We start from the raw sequence: 24,556 nt of genomic DNA on the forward strand, positions 1-24,556 counted from the left end.
TTTCCACCTTAAACAATCCAAAACAGCAAAAATAAGTCAATATTACCCACCCATGGAGCAGGAATAAATCAATATCCTCATCTCTGTTCATGATTTTCAACGTTTGGAGTTCTCTCCATTGTCTAAAGTACTCCAGGTGCCATTTCTTTGCCATGAGCAGAGAGAGAGAGAGAGAGAGAGAGAGAGAGTGAAAGCCTAGCTTGACTGATACACGTTGTTTTTTAACCCATTAATAGACACCGGGGTTTCGTAAACATAAGTGTGCAAACAAACTTGAGAGAAGTAAATGGTGAAAAAACATCCTTAGAATCGTATAAAAGTGTTTTTTGATTAACATCATGAATGTCGCCTTTACGGTTCGCAGTGACACCAGGGCAAGAAAAAAAGTGTCTCTGACTAGCATTGCATTATTTTAAAGCATTGATACAAGGCTATTTAAGAGTTTAATAGTGGAAAATAATCTCTGTCCAGAAAGTGTGAACTTTTAAAGAGGACAGAACAAAGGCAATGTTAAACTATTATTATTACTGAAAACAGACTCATTTAACACTTGCTTACAGAGTACTGAACAATCAGTTTGGGCATTGCATAAGCTTATATTTTAATATAAAACATTTTTTTCCTTCATAGCTTAGCTGGTGTAAAACAATGAGCTCTGAATTATGGTTAAAACTTTACATAAGTCTTTCTAATTCCTGTTTTTCTTTCATGTGTTCAATACTTCTAGCTACAGCCAATAAACAGAAGATTTGCAGCTTTAAAAGACAGAATTAAGTGTTCAAAACACTATCACACTGGCCAGAGTTTATAAAGTCCTGTAATTGAAAATATGAGGAGCAGGTGGGTGGGTGTGGGGATGAGCGGATTACAGAGAGAGAGAGAGAGAGAGAGAGAGAGAGAGAGAGAGAGAGAGAAACAATAACAGAGCAGGCATTGTGATTATTATATATGAGCTAAAAAGAAAAGTGCCTTAAGGCTTTACTTTGCAAACCCCACTCACTCTCCCAGTCAATATGTGTTCTATCTGCTGGCTTCAAAACAACCAGTTTACAAATATGAATTTAAAATTATATGTCTCTTTGCAACAGGACAGAAAGAGACTGCACTTTGTCCAGAAACTAAAAACAACACATATTTACCTCAACAAATATGACAAACAAGCAATCTAATCACATCTAAAGCAACAATTAACATAACCTATCATCAGCAGACTTTTCAAAGCAGTTGTACTTTTCAACTGACTCCACTGCAGTTGATGCGAGTCAATAGTTGAGCTGTCTGCATGTCCATGCTGGCCAAAATAAAATGGATCAGCTTGTGAAACTGGAGTATTCTGTCTGAAGTATCCAGCTTTTATCCCCCACCATTAAAAAGACTCATGTGCTGCCTGAATCATATGAGGTCATAGGCATGAAGCTCAGGTCAAGCATATATGAAAATCCCAACTGGGCTGATATAGTCAGTATAACAGGATGTAATATCTTCATATGTGATACTGTTTCTCTACAAGCACCCTTTATTATCTAACAATAATAAGCCAAAACAGATTATGATTCATTTGATTATCAATAGGTTTCAGTCAAATGATTTTTGTTTTGATGTGGATGCCATACTGGGTACCGAATGTCTGGTTGCAGTGCACAGCACTAATGTAAATACATAAGAAAGACAGATAATTTTATCTTATACAATGCTCTTCTTACTTTGCTGGAGAGAGTACTACAAAACTTGGAAACACATACGCCCACCAACTTTTTGCTTCAGAGCTAAAGTGTTGTCACAATACCAGAATTATTGTTTTCTATACGATACCTTCCTAAATATCTCAATACCGATATTGAAACGATACCATCGCAAAAAACTAAAACATCAGGAAAAGTAATGTACTTTCTACAAGCTGAGGGCAGTCGGCAAAATCAATGCTATCTGCTTGTTAAGAGTGACGCACGTGACGTTTTGCCATTTCTGGGTCCTATCGCGCCTTTGGCTCGGTGTAATTAATTCATGAGACTGTTTTTACTGTTTGAATAAAGCTGAATACCTCAATCAACTATGTTATCTCAGTTCAGGAGTACAGAAAAAGGAACAAACTGAACATAAAAGGAAGCAAACGTGTCTTTGCCAGACTTGCATATTCTGATCTGTGTGAGCTGCCGTGCGGACCGTCTCTGCTGCTCCATCTCTGGAGCAGACTAGCCGCGTCAGTCAGTCCCGGTGTTCTAACGAGTTGTGCTGTTGCCAATTCTATTTCATATAAAGTAGTGAAGGCTTGTACAGAAAGTGGCTGGTGCTAGTTGGGTTTTTTGTTTTTTTTAAATAACTCACTGGAAGGTCTGAAAAGTCGCTAAAACTAGCAGCAAAATCACTGAGAGATAGAGGAGGCAAAGCACTGTGGGCCACCTGTGGCACTCATTGGAAATACCGCTCTTATTTTAAAACAGTCCTTAAAGTACTGGTACTCATTATATGGGGTATTGTACCATTTTTAATGACAAAGTATTGAGATACTTTTCAAGTTTTGGTATATCGTTCAACACAAGTTAGCTATATTAGCATTTTCACCTTAGCAACTAATGGAAAACTGTTAGCATGTTACGCTCCGATGCATTTCTATGCTCTTGTGACTCATCTTATTTCACACCAACCTCATTGTATTCTTTTGTCTCATACTTTCCCCAGTTGTCCAGCACTTGCAGCAATTACATAAAGATTTCAATGTAACAATACAATTCAACAATGATTAAGCACCCAATATGTACTCTGCACTGTAACGTCACCGGCAACACATTAATACAATCATTTATTAGGCTCCCACACAAACATACGCAACACATAAACATTTCCTGCACACCTGCTTGCTACTTTATGTAGGTCTATGTTACTTCAGGCTAGTTGCTTTAAGTCATTTTCATATATGTGAATATGGCTCTATTTATATTAAAAAATTCTAAACTTGATCTGAGGATCCTTGGTGGAATCACAACCTGCCTTAGATATGTTACAAACAGAAGTGGCTCTGCCTTCTGAACACAGCTATATGATTTTAACATGCTCAAAGCCCAAGGCCATTTCTGATTCTGTTTCTCCGTTTTAAAAGTCATTCTCATGTGATGTTGCTAATAGTTAATAGAACATCTACAAGTACTACCGTACTATATGTTAGTTCCCATGGGACATTTATTGGTCAAAACTCACTGTTTAATACAGGAACCAAGTATCAGTGTGTTAGAACTTATAAAATGTTCCTTTTTAATTCTATAACCTGTTCAACTGTGACACTCCTGCTGCCTGGTATTTGGTTTGTTGTTATTTATTCACAGTCCTCCAAAAAACTCAATATAGTGTAATTATCCGACAAATCCTACGCATCTCTGACAAAGGTATTTGTCAGAAGAAGGAACATTCTTAACTTACTTTCTATTAAATTAAAATAACAATAGAGATTTGAGGTTTTGTTCTGATAGTGACAATATGATGTACTGAGAAAATATCTTCAAGGATTATGAAGTTGCATTTTACTCTTACATCAGCCCCCCGCCTGCCCATGTCAGTAAAGCTTTACATTACTCTTCTGATGTGGAGCACATGGAGGGACGTGCAGCAGACTGGACTGGAGCCTGATGACACTCCAAGGCCTGGTTATTGCTACAGTGTCCAGCCCAAAGCCCCAGAGCTCCACAGAGAGTCGGGCTAATGCCATTACTGATGCTGTCCCCCAACCCAATCAAATTATTCATCCGCCCCGGAGCACGCCGCTTATCACAAATTCATCTAAATCACCAGCTTTTATCAGGGAGCTGTGTATCGAGCTCTGGTGGAATTCAGTTTGGTCTGGAAATCATTAACGATGTTACAAGGGAAGCGGGATGTTAGACTTAAATGTCAAAACATGTATAAAACTGTCCCTGAAATATCCCACTAAACAAATGATGCAGATACCATTCAGAAAACCATCAAACAATCACTGACACAGGCTCATCTATCTCTGTGGAATGATCCAATGTTTTCTCTCATAAATCATACATTTTTTTCTGTTGTCAAATGTTTTATAACTAATATTATTTCCTATCGCATAATATATAACCCAGAGACTCCCATAGGCCATAGAGGCTGCATCGGGCTTTGAATTTGTAATGGTTCAGTGACACCACCTCACTGAGTTATTGTACACAAACTGTTGTACTACGAATGAGGATTTTAATCTATTCACAACTTAAGTTCCATCTGTTTCTACAGCCGAGAGCTCAAATACAACGGACAATGATGACGCATCACTAACTGGAACATTCAAACAAGCGCAGAGCAGTACAATAGGTGAGTTGGAAGATTACAGCCTTTCAGTTCTTTATCATAAGATGAAAATAATAGCACATCTGTTGGAGAATATGGAATCCCTGTCTTAGAAGTTCATGAGAGTTTCTAAAAGCAATTGCCTTCCTGAAATAGTCTGGAAGTTCATTTCTGCATCCTTTCACTGCAGTGATTGTCTTGCAAATATTCTTTTCCTGTGTCTGGCAAAGGTATTTGCAGTCCCATTATTAAGGCACAGCCACACCTATTTGGCAGTAAGTTTTATTCTGAGTGAAACTGCCACGATGAAGTAATTCTTGCCTGATTTTGGGGGCTACTCTTTAAAATGTGTTCATATTTCATAATTACAAACTAACAGATCTGATCCAAATAATTCAACAATTCATCACTGATTAACCTATGAGCAAAAATATTCACAGATCATTGGAAAGCCATGTTCAGCAGTCTTAATATTCTCCACAAGGGGAAGCTTTTAGTGCTCAATTGATTTGTATCCATCACTGGATTAGGAACACCTACCTTGTACTGATATTCATTTAATCAGCTCCACTCACCATACAGATGCACTTTGTTGGTCTACAATTACAGACCACCTGTAAGTCCATCTGTTACCCTGCATACTTTCTTATACCAATTTCACTCTGCTATTAAATGGTTGGGACCCCCACACAGGACCACCACTGAGCAGGTATCATTCTCAGCGCTGCAGTGACATTGACATGGTGGTGATGTGTTTGTGTATGTTGTACTGCTATAAGTGGTCTTTGTGTTTAAAAACTCAAGCAGAACTGATGTGTCCAATCCACTTAGCTTAACACATAATACCAAATCACCACCACATCAGTGTCACTGGAATGCTGAGAATGATCCACCACCCAAATCATACATGTATTGTATTATAGATAGTCAGTCAACAAAAAAGTCCAAAAACAACTAAAATTCTACCTCTATATTGGCCTGTCCACTACATCTGCTGGATATTTGGAGTTAGCTTGACCACACGCTCTGGCTACATGCATTCCAGCAGCAGTTTGGATGCAGATTGCCTTTGCCAGTAAGCCAACCGAGACAAAATGAGCCAAAAACGAGACTCTCTCAGTCAAAACTCTGGAAGCAGGGCTGCCTGAAATGTCCTCCATCTGTAGGATGATACACGTCTGGCGGCATTCCTTCTATGTCATTCCCAGCACTCTCCCATCCCCACTGCCTCATTATCAGAGTAATAGCCCCTGTTTAGAGCCCCCTGACGCAGCCGTCTGCTGGACGATATGCGCATGCACGCTGTTGTGGGAAAAGCATGGGCCCTGACTGTGTCCTGTCATTCGGCATTCAGTGTGAGGAAGCTGTGTCATGAATAAAGAGGAGAGTCCAAACACGTCACTGTCCTCTAAAGTACATCACCATACATCTGTCAGTGCCAGCATCACTCGAGTAACCTGGGGGAGACAAGGACATTAGTTCCTCTAGAAAAGACATGCGCTCCGCAAATGTGTGTGTCATCACTGCCAAAAAAGTCATGTATCTCTAAGATTTTGACTTTATTGCAGGTTTGTAAAGAGATTTCATTTGAAATCATTGTGGACTAGAAATACATGGGTTTCCTTGGACAGGGTTGTGATGGGTTGGAGGGGGCTGAGCTAGCCACGGACCCATGGCGGTGGAGGGGTGTAAGCATGGGGCAGGTATGCTGCAGAGCAGGAGCTTGTATGTCGTGCGCAGTCACAGGCCCTTCCAATGTCCTACCTCCCCCCCCTCACATATGGTGCCCCTCACAAATTACACTGCTAAAACCAGAGGACCACTGTGGACCCCTAACACCTGCATATATTTTTAATGCATTCCTTCAAAAACACTTTCATAAATATATTTTTACTACTTCTTGGTGGACTTCAGTCTATCCTCCTACCAGGTTTAGATCCAACAGTAATAAATCTCAGTCCTAAATATTTGTATACAGATCATTTCAGAAAGTTTATCCCAATAAAATGCATGATAAACACACCTGCGTCTTAATATTTGAAATAGATGCAAAAATACTGCACCTTATTTACCAAGCATCTACAGAGCTGTGAACAGCAGACAGAGGACAGTGGAATGTACGTACTGGCGGTGGGGGTCTCAGAGGTGTGGACAGGGGGAGTGGAGGGCACTAGGCTGGGGAAGAAGAAGGAGCGCAGCGAGTGGTCCGAGTGCAGAGGAGAACGCTGAGTCGGCAGATTCTCACAACTCCCTGCTACACTGTTATGGATCTTCAGGTTCAGAGGCTTGGCTTTCTTCCTCGCTCTGCAGGGGAAAAGAGAATGAGAGAATGAGAGAGAGAGAGAGAGAGAGAGAGAGAGAGAGAGAGAGAGAGAGAGAGAGAGAGAGAGAAAGAAGAAATAAGAAACTTGGATGGTTGAGAGGTCTTTCAAACTCTGAAAGACTTAAACAGAAAAATCTTTAGTGCAAATATTCATGGTCCTCACTTATAATTAGCTAATTCAATTACATAAAAATGGATCCATTGTAGACACAGGCATTGTACAGGCACAGTATAATTGTATAATCAGAAGAGCATGAAATTCAATGAGATGCACACAAGCTGCACACAAGTCGAAGACCACCATGTCCAAAGCCAAGCCCCAGCATTGGGCTGTAAAGTACTGGAACTGCATTCTCTGGAATGATGGAGCTCCAACCAATACCTACTTCCATGTGCCTTAGTTATTGTGGGGTTTCTTTTCTCCTTCCTGGTCATGCCCACCTGAGTCTTGTCTGGTAACCTGTTCATTCATCATCTCTTCCAGATGTCTTTCTGTTTGTGTTCAGATCCATAGACCCCTCTGGGTTTGCCCTGTGTTATACTTGTGTGTAGTCTTGTGCTCTTGTGGTTTTTTCTGTACTTCTTTTCAGATGTTTTTGTCCCTTTTGAATTGTTGCCATATTCATTGTTTCTGTACTGAATCTGCTTGAACAAACTGACAACTGCACCAACAGCTGTGCTCATTTTTATTCAAAAATAAAATCCGAATGTCACAGCTGGGGGAAAAAATGCCTTTAAGTACAGGGGGTCCTCGACTTACGACATTGAACCGTTCCTATGTCGTGTCGTAAAACCGATTTTCAGTGTAAGTCAGAACATACATATATACTGTATGTAAATAACATACTGTAAGCACTTATTCTAACCTAATACATATCCTCCTCGGTCCCGAGCCGCGTAACAGTGTATTCTTCTGCCACACACACCAAACACGAAGTTCGCGTTACGACATTTACGACGCAAAACCACTTAAGTCGAAACAAGGCTTTATACAGTAAATGGGAGATGTGTTGTAACCATGAAACATCGTAACTCGGGACTGATGTAACCCGAGGACCTCCTGTATATTGCTTAAGTACTGTATAATTAAGACAAGTAGAAATTCTCCTGAATTACTCAGAAAAAGCTTGTTACATCAACTTATGGTGCTTTTCCACTGCATGGTCTCTACCCGACTTTTCTCAGCTCTTTTGCTTTTCTATTAGGCAAATCTGGTACCTGGTCCCCACAACCAAGGACTCTTTTACTCCCTACTTGCACCTGGCTCCAAGTGAGGCGTGACATGTAAACCTTGCAGAGTGCCAACTGGCTAAAGAGACTTGTTCACATGATGAAATGGAGACTTACAGCACAAACTAGCTGCTTATAAAATTGCCAAGCTACAGCAGCAGTCACATTTGTTTTTATGCCATAGTTTTTTGAAGAGTTTCAAACACCACTTGGAGCGGTGGCAGCAAAAAAACTCCAGTGAGAGCCAGAGGTGCAACAACAAAAATTCTGTTGATCTGTGAGAGTTGTGGCGCAGAGCTAGGTTCAGTACAAAAGATAATATGTGAATACATGACGAGTAAATGGCTAAAACCTAACTTTAACACCACCGCTGTTGTGCTTTTCAAAGCCCGTGGTTTTGTAAAGTCACTGGCATTTCGCAGGGGTACAGTGGTAGTGGAAAAGTGATCAGCAGTAAAAAATCATGTTGAGCCGTGCTGAGCTGAGCCAAGCTGAAGCCATGCAATGGAAAAGTGCCATTACAGTGAAATTCAGGAGTGTTTTGTCATATCGTGCAAAAATATTATAATACATTTTTATATATGTTATTGCTTGTTTACTGGCACAGATGATGTAGCATATTTGAGTGTTTTAATTTTCTTAAAATCAGAAAGTAATGTTCATCAGACACATTCTGCCCATGTCAGTTCAATTTAAACCGACACTTTAAGCCGTCAAATCAAACATCAAATTACAAATGAAGCCCTGAAAACCACAGCAGATAGAGACGATGTCATTCACACCAGAACAAACACATGGCTGGGAAACCACACCCCACCCTCACCACAGGACCTTTCACACCTCACACACCACCTTTAGTGACCATTCTCATGTGAGGATCAAGAACCATTCACGCACTCCAGAGCTTCTGTGGCCCTCCTGATACATAGACTTTGACAAACACACACTCAGACACACACAGACACACACACACACACACACACACATACACACACACATTCACACACAAACATAAGCATGCACACACCCATCACAATGCTAATAAGTCGTGTAGCTTGCAGCATCTCAGTATGAAGCTCATTTAGATGCCACAATGCTGTTGATGCCTCTGGGATGCTATTCTGCCAACCGAGTCCCGAAAGCAGAAGTTTTTAAGCCTCTGCCCAAACGAGCAAACGAAGACGCAAATGAGCTACAGGTTATCAGTGTTCCCTTCCAAAGGCTTTGTCAGCAATTTAGATAAAACCATATTATGCCATTCAAATCAAATTAGATCCATTCGTCTTCCTGGGAAAAAAATAGGCTGACAATGAAAGAGGACCCGAGGCAGACCCCTGCTGAACTCCCCGCTGCCTACGTGCCATTCTTTCTCCTCCTTCCCTCTGTTCTTGTCTCTTGCTTATTCTTCCTCTCACACAGTTTGAACATACACATGAACACAAACATACAGCTGAGTTTATGTCAGTATCAGAATATAAAAATACACTAATAGAAAACTGACAAAGATGCTTTGAAAAAAAGATTCTTACATGAGCCAAAACCATTCTTAATAAATCAGCGATGCCAGAAAGAAAGAGATTTGTCTTTAGCCAAATTAAAACGGCTGTCAGACCACATTGACACGAGTTAATATGAGTGTTATGCGCGATAACTGCTGAATGGAAGAACTGAAATCTGTGTTTACTGTGATAATTCATTTAGTGTGCCTCTGAGAGAGAGAGAGAGAGAGAGAGAGAGAGAGAGAGAGAGAGAGAGAGATGATTGAAAGTAGAAAGTACTATATACCCTATATGCATGCTTTGAGAAATATATCTGTAAAAACATGTGAATAAAACCTTAGAAAATATAAACATTGTTATAAAGTACTGCACAGAACATCAAAGATCATGTTTGTTCATTTATTCACCCACGTCCTGAAACAACTTCATCCTGATCATGGTGGGACCAGAGCCTGTCTGGAATCCCTGAGTGCAAGGCAGAAACACACAGGGCAAAACACACACACACACACCAAACTTCTCACAGAGAGTGACCCAGAATCCCAGGACCCTGGAGCTGTGTGACAGCAACACTACCTGCAGTGCCACCATGCTGCCCTGAGACCATCTATCATTTAGGTAAATATAAATGCATTTCTGAACATCTTTTCACAGTGAGAAGATGACCTAATAATATCGGTCTGAAAGGACATGCAGTTGTCAAAAAACACATTACTGAGAAAAGGAAACATAAAAATGATGAACAATTGAAAATGAATCCAAGAATCTGCAAAAATCTGTCTCAGAAATTTCTTGCATTTAATAGCTGTGTAAAACAAAAGTCCCACAAACCCATGAAGAACACGACTCTTACTACATAGAGTGAGATACATGATCTCAAAATCACTCCATTACCTCATATGCTTATACATTACATTCAGCCATTGCACAACTCCATCCACTGACCCCTCACAGTACCCCAAGTGCCAGTGACAGTGTTTAACATCTGTCACCATGGCAACAGAGAAGGAAAAAGACAGAGGAACCACACAGGATGATATACTGTGGTGTAGTATGTAAAATATTATACACAAACAAGCGCATGAGTTTAGTATAACGTGTAGGGGTCACATAAATGGAAAAAAACTTGTAGTTCATTTTATATTTCATTGCTGTGGGAACAAAACCTTACATCTCTCTGGAGGTTGTGGCAGACAACAAACTCTCAACACGTTGCTTGCCATTATGGACAATTTGTCACATCCCCTGCATAAGTTTATGTTCAAAAGTACTTCTGTAAGCATTCTGTTTTTATTTTTTGACATCACTTATACATTCCTAGTGCTTTTCAGGATGAAGTAATGATGAATGTGCTGAAGTGCAATGGCCAAAAATGTTGCTTCCAAGTTGTTCCAGAAACAATGATTTACTTCTCTTGAAAAGTTACCATTTTGGAGATACTTGTTTTTCAGGTGACAACAACAACACTCAAATTGTGTCAGAATTGCACCAAAAGGTCTAGGGTAACTGAAGTGATGCTGTTTAAATTCATGAAAGTGTATAATAATTTTACATGGGTCTTAAATACCTGTCATAAATTTTGCACAAATGTAAAGCCTATTACTGAGAGACTTTAAAAAGAAAATGCATATTTACATCAGAATAACATTATCTGAGTGCTCTGGATCAGATATATTCGTGTGAGAAGATACAGCCCAAAATGTGCCAAGAAACTGCTGTAATATGAAATCAGAGCATGTGTCATTATGTCACAAATTAAATTTTTTTCTTCGCCAGGGTAAAATCACACCCCTGTAGAGTGTTCAGGTGGAGAATAATATCTTTTATGAAGACTGTTCTCTTTGTTGCTGAACTCCTCTTATTTTTCTCTTTCATTTTCTATTTCACTGCATCTTTGAAGAACTGCCACCTCAGTAGCACTGCTCCTGCATCAAGACCAGTTTTCTCTTCTGCTGCATTCATTCATACACCTAGCTCTCTAAGAGAAAAAGTTTTGGACACTTGCTCATCCAACATTTGACGTGGATAAAATGCATTATTAGGGAGGTCTCTCACTATTCTGGCAAGTGTTCACGTAAAAACTTTGTAACACCTGCAGTAAGAATTTGATAGAATTCAGCCACAAAAATAACTAATATAAAATGATTAGTTCTGGACCACAGATTCCACTCCAACTCATCGTAGAGATATAGGATGGAGTTCCATCCAAAGGCCTTCCCAAAAAAAGATATTTTCTGGATGGCAGTATGTTGCTCAAAAACTATTATACAGTTCAGCACTGTGCCTTCACAGATTTATTTAAACCTAGTAATGTCACTGACCAATGGGTGGCACCGACCTTGTTGACCATAGGCTCATGTGTATCTACTCCAGTGTCTCATTCCATGGTCAGTGCTATTCTATCAAGGTCAAAGGTGTGTATGACTGAGTGTCTGTGTCCACAACAGGTAACATATATACTGCATGAACTGCAAAACATCTCAAGATGTGAACTGGAAGAAAGAATGAATAGTATTATTATTTAAATGCAAGTTTATTTTAAAATATGCCTGAATGAACAGGACAGCCACCTACAACACAGCCTCTATTCTTTCTGAAGGCTCATGTTGTTTATTCCCAGGATGTTTTGTCCCATCTCCATGATGTGAGTTTCTGTGTTTGTGTGTGTGTGTGTGTGTGTGTGTGCGCGCGCGCACGTGCACATGTGTACATGACTGAGAGAGAAAGAAAGAGAGAGAGGGAGAGAGAGACTCTGTCACAGGATGATGATGAACATTTCTCCCTGTGCACAGAATACATTAGAGTTTGAATGTGGCACAAACTGACAGCAGAAAGGGGGGGTGGGGTTTGGCTAGGGGTACAGGAGCCTTTAAACACACCTCAAGCCAAGGTGGCAAGATATGCTGTCACTGCCAAAATTGTTTTTATTTTTCTGTTTCTCCACCTTCTACTCTGTTTCCATCTCTCTCTCTCTCTCTCTCTCTCTCTCTCTCTCACTCTCTCTCTCTCTCTCTCAATCTCTCTCTGCCTATTTCTCCCTCTCGCTTTCTACAGATGCACAGAGGGAGGGGTAGAGATACACACATACACCAATCAGCAATAACAAGATGATAGATGATCCCCTTTCCCCTAGTTTTCAATGGTCAGGACCACCCTAATATATTTTGGATGATCAGGTGTGCAATATTATTCATCATTAGAGAGTGGCACGGTGGCGCAGAGGTAGTGTCACAGTCTCACAGCTCCAGGGACCTGGAGGTTGAGGGTTAAAGTCCCGCTCTGGTTTCGGGTGCTCCGGTTTCCTCCCACGGTCCAAAAACATCCGCTGGTAGGTGGATTGACTGAAAAATGTCTGTAGGTGTGAGCGTGTGAGTAAATGTGTGAGTGTGTGTCACCCTGCGAGGGACTGGCGCCCCCTCCAGGGTGTGTTCCCCCTTGCCCCCTGTGATTCTACTGCGACCCTGAAATGGATAAGTGGTTTCAGACAATGAATGAATAATCATCATGAGGTTGGACTCATACGCGATACATGAATTCAAATAGCCTGCAGCTTTCTAACATCCACCAGTGTGAAGTTCAATTACACACAGACATTTTTCTATATTTCATACACACAAACACACAAAAGATTCTCAGCAGGTATCTTACTTTATAATACCAAAACAATACAGTGATTCACTGCTGATTCGATATGATTTGACTAAGTACCAATATTTCTGTTCAGATGTAGAATTAAATACGATTCAACATTAATCAGTTCAGAATACAACCTGATGTATCTCTCTCTCTCTCTCTCTCTCTCTCTCTCTCTCTCTCTCTCACACACACACACACACACACACACACACACAGCGTGAGGCTGCTCATGCTCTGTGTTAATAGGGAACAGTACAACAGGTCTGGCTTCATTAAGCGTTCCCTCAGCTCATTATGCTCACCTCTGCTTTACACACACACACACACACACACACACACACACACACACACACACACACATATATATATATATATATGCATGTGTCCAAAGTGGAGAGAGAGGTGGGGGATGATTTCTACTCATGCTCTTAACATAGATTTATCTGTCGATTACTCTACATTATCACCCCAGCCTCACTGCTCACTGATAATATTTAAAGCTATGTTAATTTGGAAAGAGAAAGAGAGAGACAGAGAGAGAGAGAGAGAGAGAGAGAGAGAGAGAGAGAGAGTGCACACGCACATGTCTGTGATTATTAACTATTAACAAAAGGGAACTAATAATATGTATGAACTCCTAATTCCTTTATTTTACAATGAATAACTTGGAAAACCAAGTTGAACGAGGGGTTCTGGAGCATGTTCCCAATACCCAGCAATGGCTAGAGGGGTATAAACCAGCAACAGTGGTCTGTGAAGCCATGGAAATGAATAATTGCAGAAATGTTCCAATATGTGTAGGCTAAATATGTGTAGAACACTGCTAAAAGGATAAAGTCTGTTGTAACAAATGTGGAACAAATGTCTTAGTAATACATTTGAAAACACAGGGTCAATTTATATATTGTATGCGACATGAAGATTATTTCTATGGATTAGTACTACACTGGTTAGTACATGTGAAACACACATAGATAAATGTATGTGTTTGTGTGTGTGTGTGTGTGTGTGTGTGTGTGTGTGTGTGTGTGTGTGTGTGTGTGTGTCTCAGCCAGAGACTGATTGAACACCTGAGATTAGTGTGCGTTCACAGAAACAAACAGTGTAAAGCTAATAACTCAGAGATGTCAGATTGAACTCCGTCTCCATACATATCATTAGAATGCAAACAGACAGGTGTCAGACACACGCCAGCAAACGGGACGGTTAAACGCTCTCCAGGCGGTCATTCAGATCCCGCTGGCCACTGTGTGTCCGATTCTCATCCCTCTGTAGCCGGCCTGAGCCTTAATAAATCAATTATGCACCAAGATACGAGGCCATTCCCATCACTTTTAAACACCCATATAAATTCATCATCACGCTGCCAATCTGAGAGGGGCCCAAGTCAGATGCCTCATTATAATGGATGGACTAGGGACAGGGGATCGTCTGCTCCGCGCTAGTTCAGGTGTATGTGTGTGTGTGTGTTTGTGTGTGTGTGTGTGCATATGTGAGCACACTGACATTTCTTTAACTGACTGGTCATTAATGAACAGGAAAAAATGGCCTGATTAACACTGGCACACACACAGAGAGCTACTCAAACACTCAAAAAAATCAATAGTGTCACACTAGGGCTCACTGATATTATAATATTTATACAGCAGTTTCTTGAATGAGTGTATGAGTTCTTCCCAAAACACAATCTGATAATCATAACATTTTGTCATGGCAGAATGCCATCTGATCCTGATACACATCCTAATGTAAACCTTCCCAGATTAGCAGAAGCTGGTACTGCAACAAAGGAGATCAAACTACCTATAGATACCAATTTTCTTCAGTATGTCTTGCCCTGTTTTTGGTGGTTTACCAGCTCTTGCATGGCAATCAAATTTTCACATTTTACTCTTCTTTTGAACTTTGCTTTGATAAATTACTGTTTGTTCACATACTGAATAATTACACAGTTTTTATAAAGGAACCTCCTCAGAAATATCCCCTGATAAACTAATAACTTGTACCTGTACTAGACAAATAAAGGACTGTTGAAAAGCACTGTATGTAATATAATTTCTAGCTTTTGTAGCCCATCCTTGTCATGTACAAACTCGCTAATGTAGCTTCAGAAACTGCGACACACATACACACACTGCAGACTGCTGTTATTCATGTAAGCCAGAGGGGGCCAACTGCTTGACTGTGGCTCACATCAAGAATTCCAATGGTGTCTGTTTGAAAATTCAGGTTGTAAAAGCCCGAGATATATTACAGATGTTCATGTACTGTGTGAGTGGCCTGGACTCACTGTTTCAGAATACATCAGAAGACCACATCATAGGCCATTACATGAAACCACTGCCAATAATACAGGCCTTCTCCATCTTTAAGTGCACTGAATTATATAATACACTCAAAGAAAATGTTTTGCAGAGGTGTGAGACAGCCAAGGGGACGCAAAAACAAATATTGCTAATATTGCTTAAAATGTGTGGAACCCTTGCACCCCTTGAACCCCTGGCAACCCTTGTCATCGTTATTGAGTGTGTGGAGCAAACCACTGTGAGGTACATAAAGACAGGAAAGCAATTTTTCAAATCCTAAAAAAATCACATTGCTATGCCTATGATTGACATAGATTTTGCAATGCATATTACTAATTAGTATTAAAAAAAAAAATATATATATATATATATATATATATATATATATATATATATATATGGCTATTCACTGTAGAGAACTGTGTACCAGTCCTGCCTCTGCACAAGCCAAGGTCTCAAACACATTGAGGCGGCAAGCAGTTCTACAAATTAACACTTGATGAGACCACAGCTGTTCACTGAAAATCATTCCAGGTGACGACCTCATGAAGCTGATTGAGTGAATTCCAAGAGTGTGCAAAGCTGTCATCAAAGCAAAGTTGCAGAAAAATATTCTGGCTTGTTTAACACTATTTTTACTACATGTGGCATGGTGTCGCAGTCACACAGCTCCAGGGACCTGGAGGTTGTGGGTTTGAGTCCCGCTCCGAGTGACTGTCTGTGAGGAATTTGGTGTGTTCTCCCCGCGTCCGCGTGGGTTTCCTCTGGGTGCTCCGGTTTCCTCCAAAAACACAGTCCAAAAACACACGTTGGTAGGTGGATTGGCGACTCAAAAGTGTCCATAGGTGTGAGTGAATGTATGTGTGTCTGTGTTGCCCTGTGAAGGACTGGCCTCCAGGGTGTATTCCTGCCTTGCGCATGCCCCCAATGATTCCGGGGATGCTCCAGACCCACAGCAACCCTGAACTGGATAAGCGGTTAAAGATAATGAATGAATGAATGAATGTTAACTACATAATTCCATATGTGTTCCTTCATAGTTTTAATGCATTCCATATTTATTTACATTGTAGAAAATAATAATAAAACCAAAAAACACTAAGAAAAACCACTGAATGAGATGATGTCCAAACTTTTGACTGGTACTCTACATTCACAATATGTGGAAAATGGCTCAAACAAAGAAAACCCTCCCTGAGTGGGCGTGTCCAAACCTTTGACTGGTACGGCATATACATATACAGTCTTGAAATTCCTTTCATACGAAGGGTTTATGAAAGTAGTTGTAGGTGCTTGTGTATAAATGTATCAGATCATGTTTGTGTGTATATTAATAAAATATTCCTTAATTATTCATTTCTCACACTTTGTTTTGTGCTGTCAACTAGTTTTTGAATTATAAATGAAAATGTCTGCTCTCAATTATTTATAGATGTGTTGTGGATGTGTCTGGGCTCATAATTTGGAGAGATGCTGAGTAATGTTATTTCACTGTGTATTTTGTTTGGGTCAATTGTTGTATTGTAAATGGATTAGCTGCCTGGGTATATTTGGGGTGGGTGGGTCAGGGATTTGTAATGTAATTTGAGTGTAAATGGGGGGGATAATAGAAGGAGGGCATTGCATTGCTTTACACATAATTCTGATTTGTACTAATACTTCAATTAAAGAAAATTCACCACCATATATTACTTGCTCTGTGGTGATCATGTGGGTCAACAGGCAGCAGTAAGTGATTATAAAAGTACAACGTTAACACATATGGTAAGTAGAGCTAATAAAATGGCCAATGAGTGTAAAAACAAGGTAAATTTTTTATGTTTCGGCAGATCAGTGTATAGTAGTTTTTTTTATTATTTTATAGACTTATATTTATATTTGACTTAGTATGCCTTAAGAAATATTTTCAATTTGTTCAAAGTTAAATGACAAAAAAAAATGCCAAAATTAAATGATTTCCACATCATAAAACTGCACGCAAGACATCTGTTCCTCAGATTCAATCCATAATAAACACCCCCTCTTCTACATGCAAGAACAAATATGGTCCTAATCAAAAAGCTGTAAGAGACTTTCTCCTCTTCACTTAATGAGTATCAAGTGAGAAATTATATCCAATGACATCAGATTTTGGTTATGAATATCTAAGGTTTAAAAGCTTCAAAGACAATTCAAAGGCACTCACTGAGAGCTTCAGATGGTGCTTATTTGGGAATTCCATCTCGATTGAGTTTTTGTTTGCTGGTTAAATATATGGGCCCCCGATGAATTAAAAGTAAAGCCTGAAATTTAAACCCTGATGAGGTGTTAAAAAATGCATAAATCTCACTAATACAAGGGAAAAAACAAACATCTTTTCAATTCTGTCATCGCAGTGGCTTCCTCTGTGTGCACAGTAATGACCTTCCATCTGTGAGGTATGCAGAGTACTAGAATATTTATACATTCGACAGCTCTTTAAACAACAACGCATGAGAGAATAAAACTGCTTTTCTCAAAGGATATTCAGGTGGTCTTCCAACAGGTGAGTCAGATATGAACATAAGAGTGGTAATCTCATATTGTGGGTGTTTAATTTAGGCTGATTTACATCTCTTTGGGTACTGTATTCTTATTGTGTCACTTTAGTACAAAACTTTCAGCACAAAAGACATAAAAAAAGCTTGAACTAAAGCTGTACATCTTATCAACAGGAATCTGGCTCTCAGTCATAATGCTGCAATTATCTCATTTCCTGCAAGGTGCCGAGAATCAGAACCCAGTCTTAAAAAATCTTTTAATCCTTAAAGAAATAGCACAGCGTGGAAAAAAAAGTACAGTAAAATTATCATAAATGTAGCCATGGATATATGCCAAGACATATCCCTTGTTCAAAAATGGTTTCCTTAGTTTTTGCATTGAATTAATAAGCAGTTTGCCCTGCTTAGCAGCAGTAACAGCTTGTAGTCTTATAAAAAAAATTGATGTAATCTTAGAGTAGATGTTGAAAAACTGCTGTGAGTACTAATGTGGAGGACATGGTGTTGGCGTCTCAGTGTGTTTTGTGCTGGTACAACTGGCTCAGACACAGCAGTGCGGCTCAAGTTATTAAAAACTGTGTTCACTCATTGCTGCACATTTTGTGTTGTTGGTCCTCTTGTCCTTCAGCAGTGGTGACAGCACGCCACCCACAGGACACTGCTGAATGGATATAATAAGTTGGTGACTATTCTCGGACCAGCAGTGACATTGAGAGCTTTAAACACTCTAGCAGAACTGCTGTGTCTGATCCACTCATACCAGCACAAGACACACTAAAACATAACCACCACATCAGTGTTACTGCTGCACTGAGAATGACTCATGAACAAAATCATACCTGCCTTTTGCTGGTCATGTAAGGATCCTTACTATTGAAGAGCAGGGTGAAATGGGGATTAAGAGAGTATGCAGAGTAACAGGTGGAGCTGTTAAAATGGACAATGAGATACAGTGTAGGTGTTCCTAATCCAGTGATCATCCAGTGTAGTTATTAGTGCATTACTGAGGCCAGAGACTGATGTTATATTAATAGTTGGGTGGGACTCCATTCCACCAGAGGCCAAATTTTCATGACACCATAACCCAATGCTGGGGACTGTATTAGTCCATGGCCAATGCTTGGTACTGGCATGGTGACATTAGACTCATGTATAGTTGCTCCAGAATGTTCTTTTTCAGTGTAAGCTTTTCTGAAGAGATGTTGTGTATGCACGTCTGAACATCAGCATACACAACAGTACACAGTACATGTTAGTTAAGCATTTGAATACATGTGTGTGTGTGTTTGTGTGTGTGTGTGTGTGTGTGTGAATATGTGGTGTACATATGGTGTGGTGTACATACGGTGTATGTGTGTGGGTGTAATTTTTTTTTTTTTTTTTTGGACTAGTACAGACCATGCCCATAAAGGCTGAAACTGGGAGATTAACTCATTTTGGAAAGCAGCAGGGCAGCTTATAAATGCTTATGAAGCAGAACCCCAAAAATGACAGGAATGCTAGTCATTCAGTGCTACAGAATGGTCAGGTTTAGAGGTAGTTCGGTTGAGGATTTGGTTGATGTCATGGATCGTGAGTAGGTGAGTGTAAAGGGGTTAGTGAGCCCATGAATTAACTGCCTTTAATAACCTGGTGCATGACTGAGTGCTGTGTGAAATGGAATATGAATAGCACTAGGTTGAGTAAATTGAGCATCCTTTATTGCCAGGAATTCTAGCGTGAAGGGAGATGGTGTGATTGAGGATTTGAATGCTCAAAGTGCAGTAATAAAGTGGCAGTGGTTGAGCAATGCAATAGAGTCATCAGAGTTGATCTTAAGATGGCTAAGATCATCGGCCAGCAGGAAGTGGATTAGTACCTGCCATAAAAGTCACTGAATATTTCAGAGGGCCAGCATTAATTAACTGAGATGTCCTTAGTTGGCAGGTATGTCGTGATGGTGCGATTCCAGTGGAATAGAGGAAAACACAGAGGAGGTGAGAAATGGAAGGGTGATCTAGAGGGATGGCAGGTGAGGCAAAAGAAGAAGCCCCAAAAGGCGAACTGATGGTCAGCACCGCAGGAACAGCGAGACAGAGAAAAGGCAGCTCATCACATGGGAGCGAACCCTGAAAGAGACAGAATCCAGATGGTGCTGAGGAGCTCGAGCGCGGTGGCAGGGTAGAAAGTTGACTCAAGGATGGCAGAGATGCCTAGATGGCATATAGCAGGAGCCAGATGAGAGGCAGCATGTGAGAGGGTGAATCAAATTAGAGGAAGACATCCAGGAAAGAGGCGTTGCATGCCTGGAGTGCCAGGCAGGGGGCTGGTCCAAGGCATTGCCTGAGGAAAGAGCATGAGCTGAAAGTGGTGTGGCTGCGAAAGGAAGAGGTCAGGTTGAAGGCCCACAGCAGCTGGAGTAGACAGTGTGAATAGTACTAGAGAAGGTGGGGTGGGGTGGGTGTGGGGTCACTAGAGGAGAGATAGAGGAGAGATATGGATGAAGGTCCTCAGTGGCACTAGCTGGACAGATGGAAGCTAGGAGCTGCATGGCTGCAGAGAGGAGAGGATGGGACGAAGATCCACAGTAGTACTGGAGGACAGAGTAAGGGCGGTAAAAGTAGAGGTTGGGAGCAGCTGAACCAGAAAAGAGAGAGGTTGGGCAGAAGGTCTGTGGTAGGAGAAAGCACGAGCTGCAATGCTAGGGCTGGAAGCAGCATTGCTGTGAAGAGGGGAGGCAGGAAGTCAGAATCACACTAGAAGAGACTTCGACTTCACGACATGGAAATGACGTGAGTTTGCAGGGTATATATAGGGCTGAAGGGAGGAGTTTGGGTGTGGTCCTATTACATAACTTAAAAAATATAGGGCTTCCAGGGACCTGGAGGTTGTGGGTTCAAATACTGCTCCAGGTGACTGTGAGGAGTTTGGTGTGTTCTCCCAGGCTCCGCGTGGGTTTTCTCCGGGTGCTCCGGTTTCTTCCCACATCTAAAAACACACGTTGGTAGGTGGATTGGTGACTCAAATGTGTCCCTAAGTGTGAGTGTGTGTCGCCCTGTGCAGGACTGGCATCCCCTCCAGGGTGTGTTCTTGCCTTGCACCCATTGATTCCGAGTAGGCTAAAGACCCACCACGACCCTGAACTGGATAAGCAGTTACAGAATGAATACACACACACACACACACACACACACACACACACACACACACACACAAATACTTTAAAGGAGGTATATACAACTGCTTTAAAGGAAAAGACAGTTCATTTTTTCTTAATAAACTCAAAAATGTGTATCCAGCTGTATATTTGAGGACTCTACAGATCCTTTAAGACAGGGGTCTCAAACCAAATCCACGGAGGGCCGTGTGGGTGCAGGTGTTCTTTCCAAACACGCAAAAGCCCCACACTACTGAAAGTCAAGATCTATTGATTAGATCCAATGATTAAAAACAGGTGGAATGAGGTGTGGCTTCTGCGTGGTTGGAAAGAAAACCTGCACCCACACGGCCCTCCGTGGATCTGGTTTGACACCCCTGCTTTAAGAATTAACAGCCCAGTTCTTCCTCCCAGTCTTCTCAGACCTCAAAGCAAAAAGCAGTTCATGCTTTGCCTAAAAAGCCTTAATGCCTCTAACACATCTACTGAACCTTAGCAAAGCACTGCAAAAGTTTGTCTGTCAGAGATTATTCATGTGCCAGAAACAGGCAAGCAAATTCATTTATAGAATTCAGAATTCAGAGTGTGGAGCACTTAAAGTAGTTCCACGCATATATAGTTATGAGTTGTCCTTATTGACTTGTGTGACGTTTGCATGCTCAAGGTTGTGTTTCTTTTATGTCTTTGCTTCACTGCCTGCCTCAAACTTTAACATTCCAGCACATGATCAAGCACAGGACGGCAGTTCAGAAGACGTTTGTTTCTGCAATAAAAATGTAGTCTCATTAAAAGTGCGAGAGGTAGCAGGCAATGGAAGTGGAGAGGAAGAGGGGGTGACAGTGACAGAGAGAAAGAGGTGAGAGGAAGAGTGACAGAGAGACAGAAAGAGAGAAAGGAGGCAGAAAAGAGGAGGCAACGAAGCTCATCAGTGCTAACAGCGAGCAAGTGCACAGAGCCAGATGCAAATTTCTCAATTTAAGTAATCCACGGTGGAATTACTCGCAAGGAAAAAGGCAAGATGGAGTGATTCATACCTCTCCTCCCCCATATGCCTCCCATCTTCCTCTGCTCCTCCACGTCCTCCTCTGGGTCTTTCTCTCTCTAGCCTCCTGATTTATTAGCAAACCTCAGATTCAATAAGAGAGTGCTTAACATTTGCCACAAAGGTGGCGAGGCAGAGAAAGCCCCACACGTTCGTTCTCATTAAGTGGCTCATCCTTTAATAATGCTCTCCTTAAAGTCTCATAAAGTAGCATTAAGCAACGGCAGCACCTGTGTGGCTGAGTTAAGCCTTGGGTACATTACAGGACTTTTGAAGTTGTAACAGAATCTACAAAGATTCTCCAGCTCATTTTTATGGCAACTGAAAAAATGTAAGTTTCTAAGTGTACACTGTGATCACACACTACACATCTTTTAACTTCTGAACTGAACACACCCCAATTTCCCTGCTTCAGTGACCTATGATTACAATCTCCATTCCACCTTAAACTGTGCAGAAGTAGATGCACCTCACACAAGAACACATGTTGTTTACCCTCCCCCTTTGTTGCTGGAGTGCTTAGCAAGCCTACAAGATGTATTTTCACTTACAGACTGAGTGACTGACTGACAAAAATGGAACTGTTTTAAAACTCGCATCCGCGACTCTTGCTCTTGTGCCATAGCTGTAGACAGAACTAAAACTCAGTTTGGCTGAAGTTATTGTCATTTCATGCGTGTTTATGTCTTTGATTGAAATATTATTGCAAAGGGATGTAGTGTGAGGATATACAGCAGTATAAATGCTTTTGTCAAAATCACCTGTCCTGGAGCACACCCTTCCATTCGCGACTGTATTCAAGATCCACTAAAATATAGCTCCATTAGCCTGCTGCTACCTTAAAAACTCTGGCTTCGGTTCATGGCTTAGTCAAATTCTATTAAATTACATACTTTACAAATGTCCTAATGGAGTTGGAAAACAACAGTATTCAAACAATGCTGAATTCATCAGATGGCCCCAGTATTGAAAATGATGATTGAAAAGAGGATAAAGAAGCAAAGCTAACACAATAAAGCAATTCCAACTTAAATAGCTAAAGTGGAACTTTGTTGAAATGAGCATGTGCAAGGCCTGGCTCTTGGGCCATAGCTGCAGACATGGGAGGCATCACAGAACAAAGCTACACGTAAATAAAGACATTGATATGAAGTACCAAAGCATCTCAAAGACCTCTAATAAGGATGATAAGTATTTTGGACCTTACCTTCCCATTGTTGAAATAAAGATACCTTTACTTCTGGCAGATGTTCCATATATTCTGACTGATCTAAACCCTCAAGCTGTCCCAACGACTAAAAATTATAGCCAACCGACACAAACTTGGCTCAATGGAGAATTGAGCAAAAAGCTAGCAGAATATAATCCTGTGATTTAACCCCAGGTTTAGCCAGTGCCAAGCGCTTCAAAGCATTTTATAACCAGCCGTCAACCTGTCAACACCATCGCCACTGTGATGAAGCATTGGGAGCTGTTGGCCTTTCTACTGTATGCATGCATGTTTACGATGATTAGCATAGCAAATGAGCTTCATTAATTACCTTCAGCTCAGAGAGCAACTCTCTCTGAAAAGGGCAGCGAGAGGGGGATGCTGTGCAGCTTCTGTAGTTATTTTAATATCAGCTCACTCCACTTCTGGAAGTTTAAGAGGAGCAAGAGTATCACATTTATTCTCAAAAAAGGGAGAGGGAAATAGTAAGAGAAACTCACAGAGAGAGAGAGAGTGAGAGAGAGAGAGAGAGAGAGAGAGAGGGAGAGAGAGAGAGAACCTCACAAAGAAATTAAAAAAGAAAATGATAGAGAGGATGGATGAGATGGGGGCACTAGAAAAAGCAAAAAAAAAAAAAGATGAGAGAGAAAAAGGTAAGCAGTAGAAAGTAATCCTTATAAAACAGCAGCTATATAAATACAGTTGTTTTGATACAAAGTTTTAGAAATAATCATGATTTTGTACTGTTAGGGTTAAGCTATCATTGACTTGTCTGTTTGTAAACTTATTCGACATATTTTTTCAATTTATTTGCATTTTTACAGAGATTCCTTCACTAATTTCTATCATTTCAAAAGTAAAAAAATTATACTCTGTTTCCAGATGTTTGTGGACACATCCATTCATCCATTATCTGTAACCGCTTATCCAATTCAGGGTTACGGTGGGTCCAGAGCCTACCTGGAATCATTGGGCACAAGGCAGGAATACGCCCTGGAGGGGGCGCCAGTCCTTCACAGGGCAACACACACACACACACTCACACATTCACTCACACCTACAGTCACTTTTGAGTCGCCAATCCACCTACCAACGTGTGTTTTTGGACTGTGGGAGGAAACCGGAGCACCCGGAGGAAACCCACGCAGACACGGGGAGAACACACCAACTCCTCACAGACAGTCACCCGGAGCGGGAATCGAACCCACAACCTCCAGGTCCCTGGTGCTATTTGACTGCGACACTACCTGCTGCACCACCGTGCATCTCTTTGTGGACACTTCTAAAGAGTATATTCATGCACTTAAAGGTGCATACATTGCTGGCAACGTGTTGCAGGTTGAGATTGAGGTTTCCATGTCAAAA

General features: G+C 40.9%; 1 protein-coding gene across 2 annotated transcripts in view; it reads right to left on the reverse strand.

The window, feature by feature from the left end:
* Positions 1-24,556, reverse strand: part of LOC136678957 (kinase suppressor of Ras 2-like) — a 125,995-nt gene that overhangs the window by 56,246 nt on the left and 45,193 nt on the right. For both annotated transcript variants that reach the window (XM_066657165.1, XM_066657164.1), the window contains exon 6: positions 6,416-6,594. In XM_066657165.1, coding sequence (XP_066513262.1) covers positions 6,416-6,594 — 179 coding nt within the window. The remainder of the gene's footprint in view (positions 1-6,415; positions 6,595-24,556) is intronic.

This window comes from Hoplias malabaricus, chromosome Y, assembly GCF_029633855.1.
Source record: "Hoplias malabaricus isolate fHopMal1 chromosome Y, fHopMal1.hap1, whole genome shotgun sequence".
Taxonomy (NCBI): domain Eukaryota; kingdom Metazoa; phylum Chordata; class Actinopteri; order Characiformes; family Erythrinidae; genus Hoplias; species Hoplias malabaricus.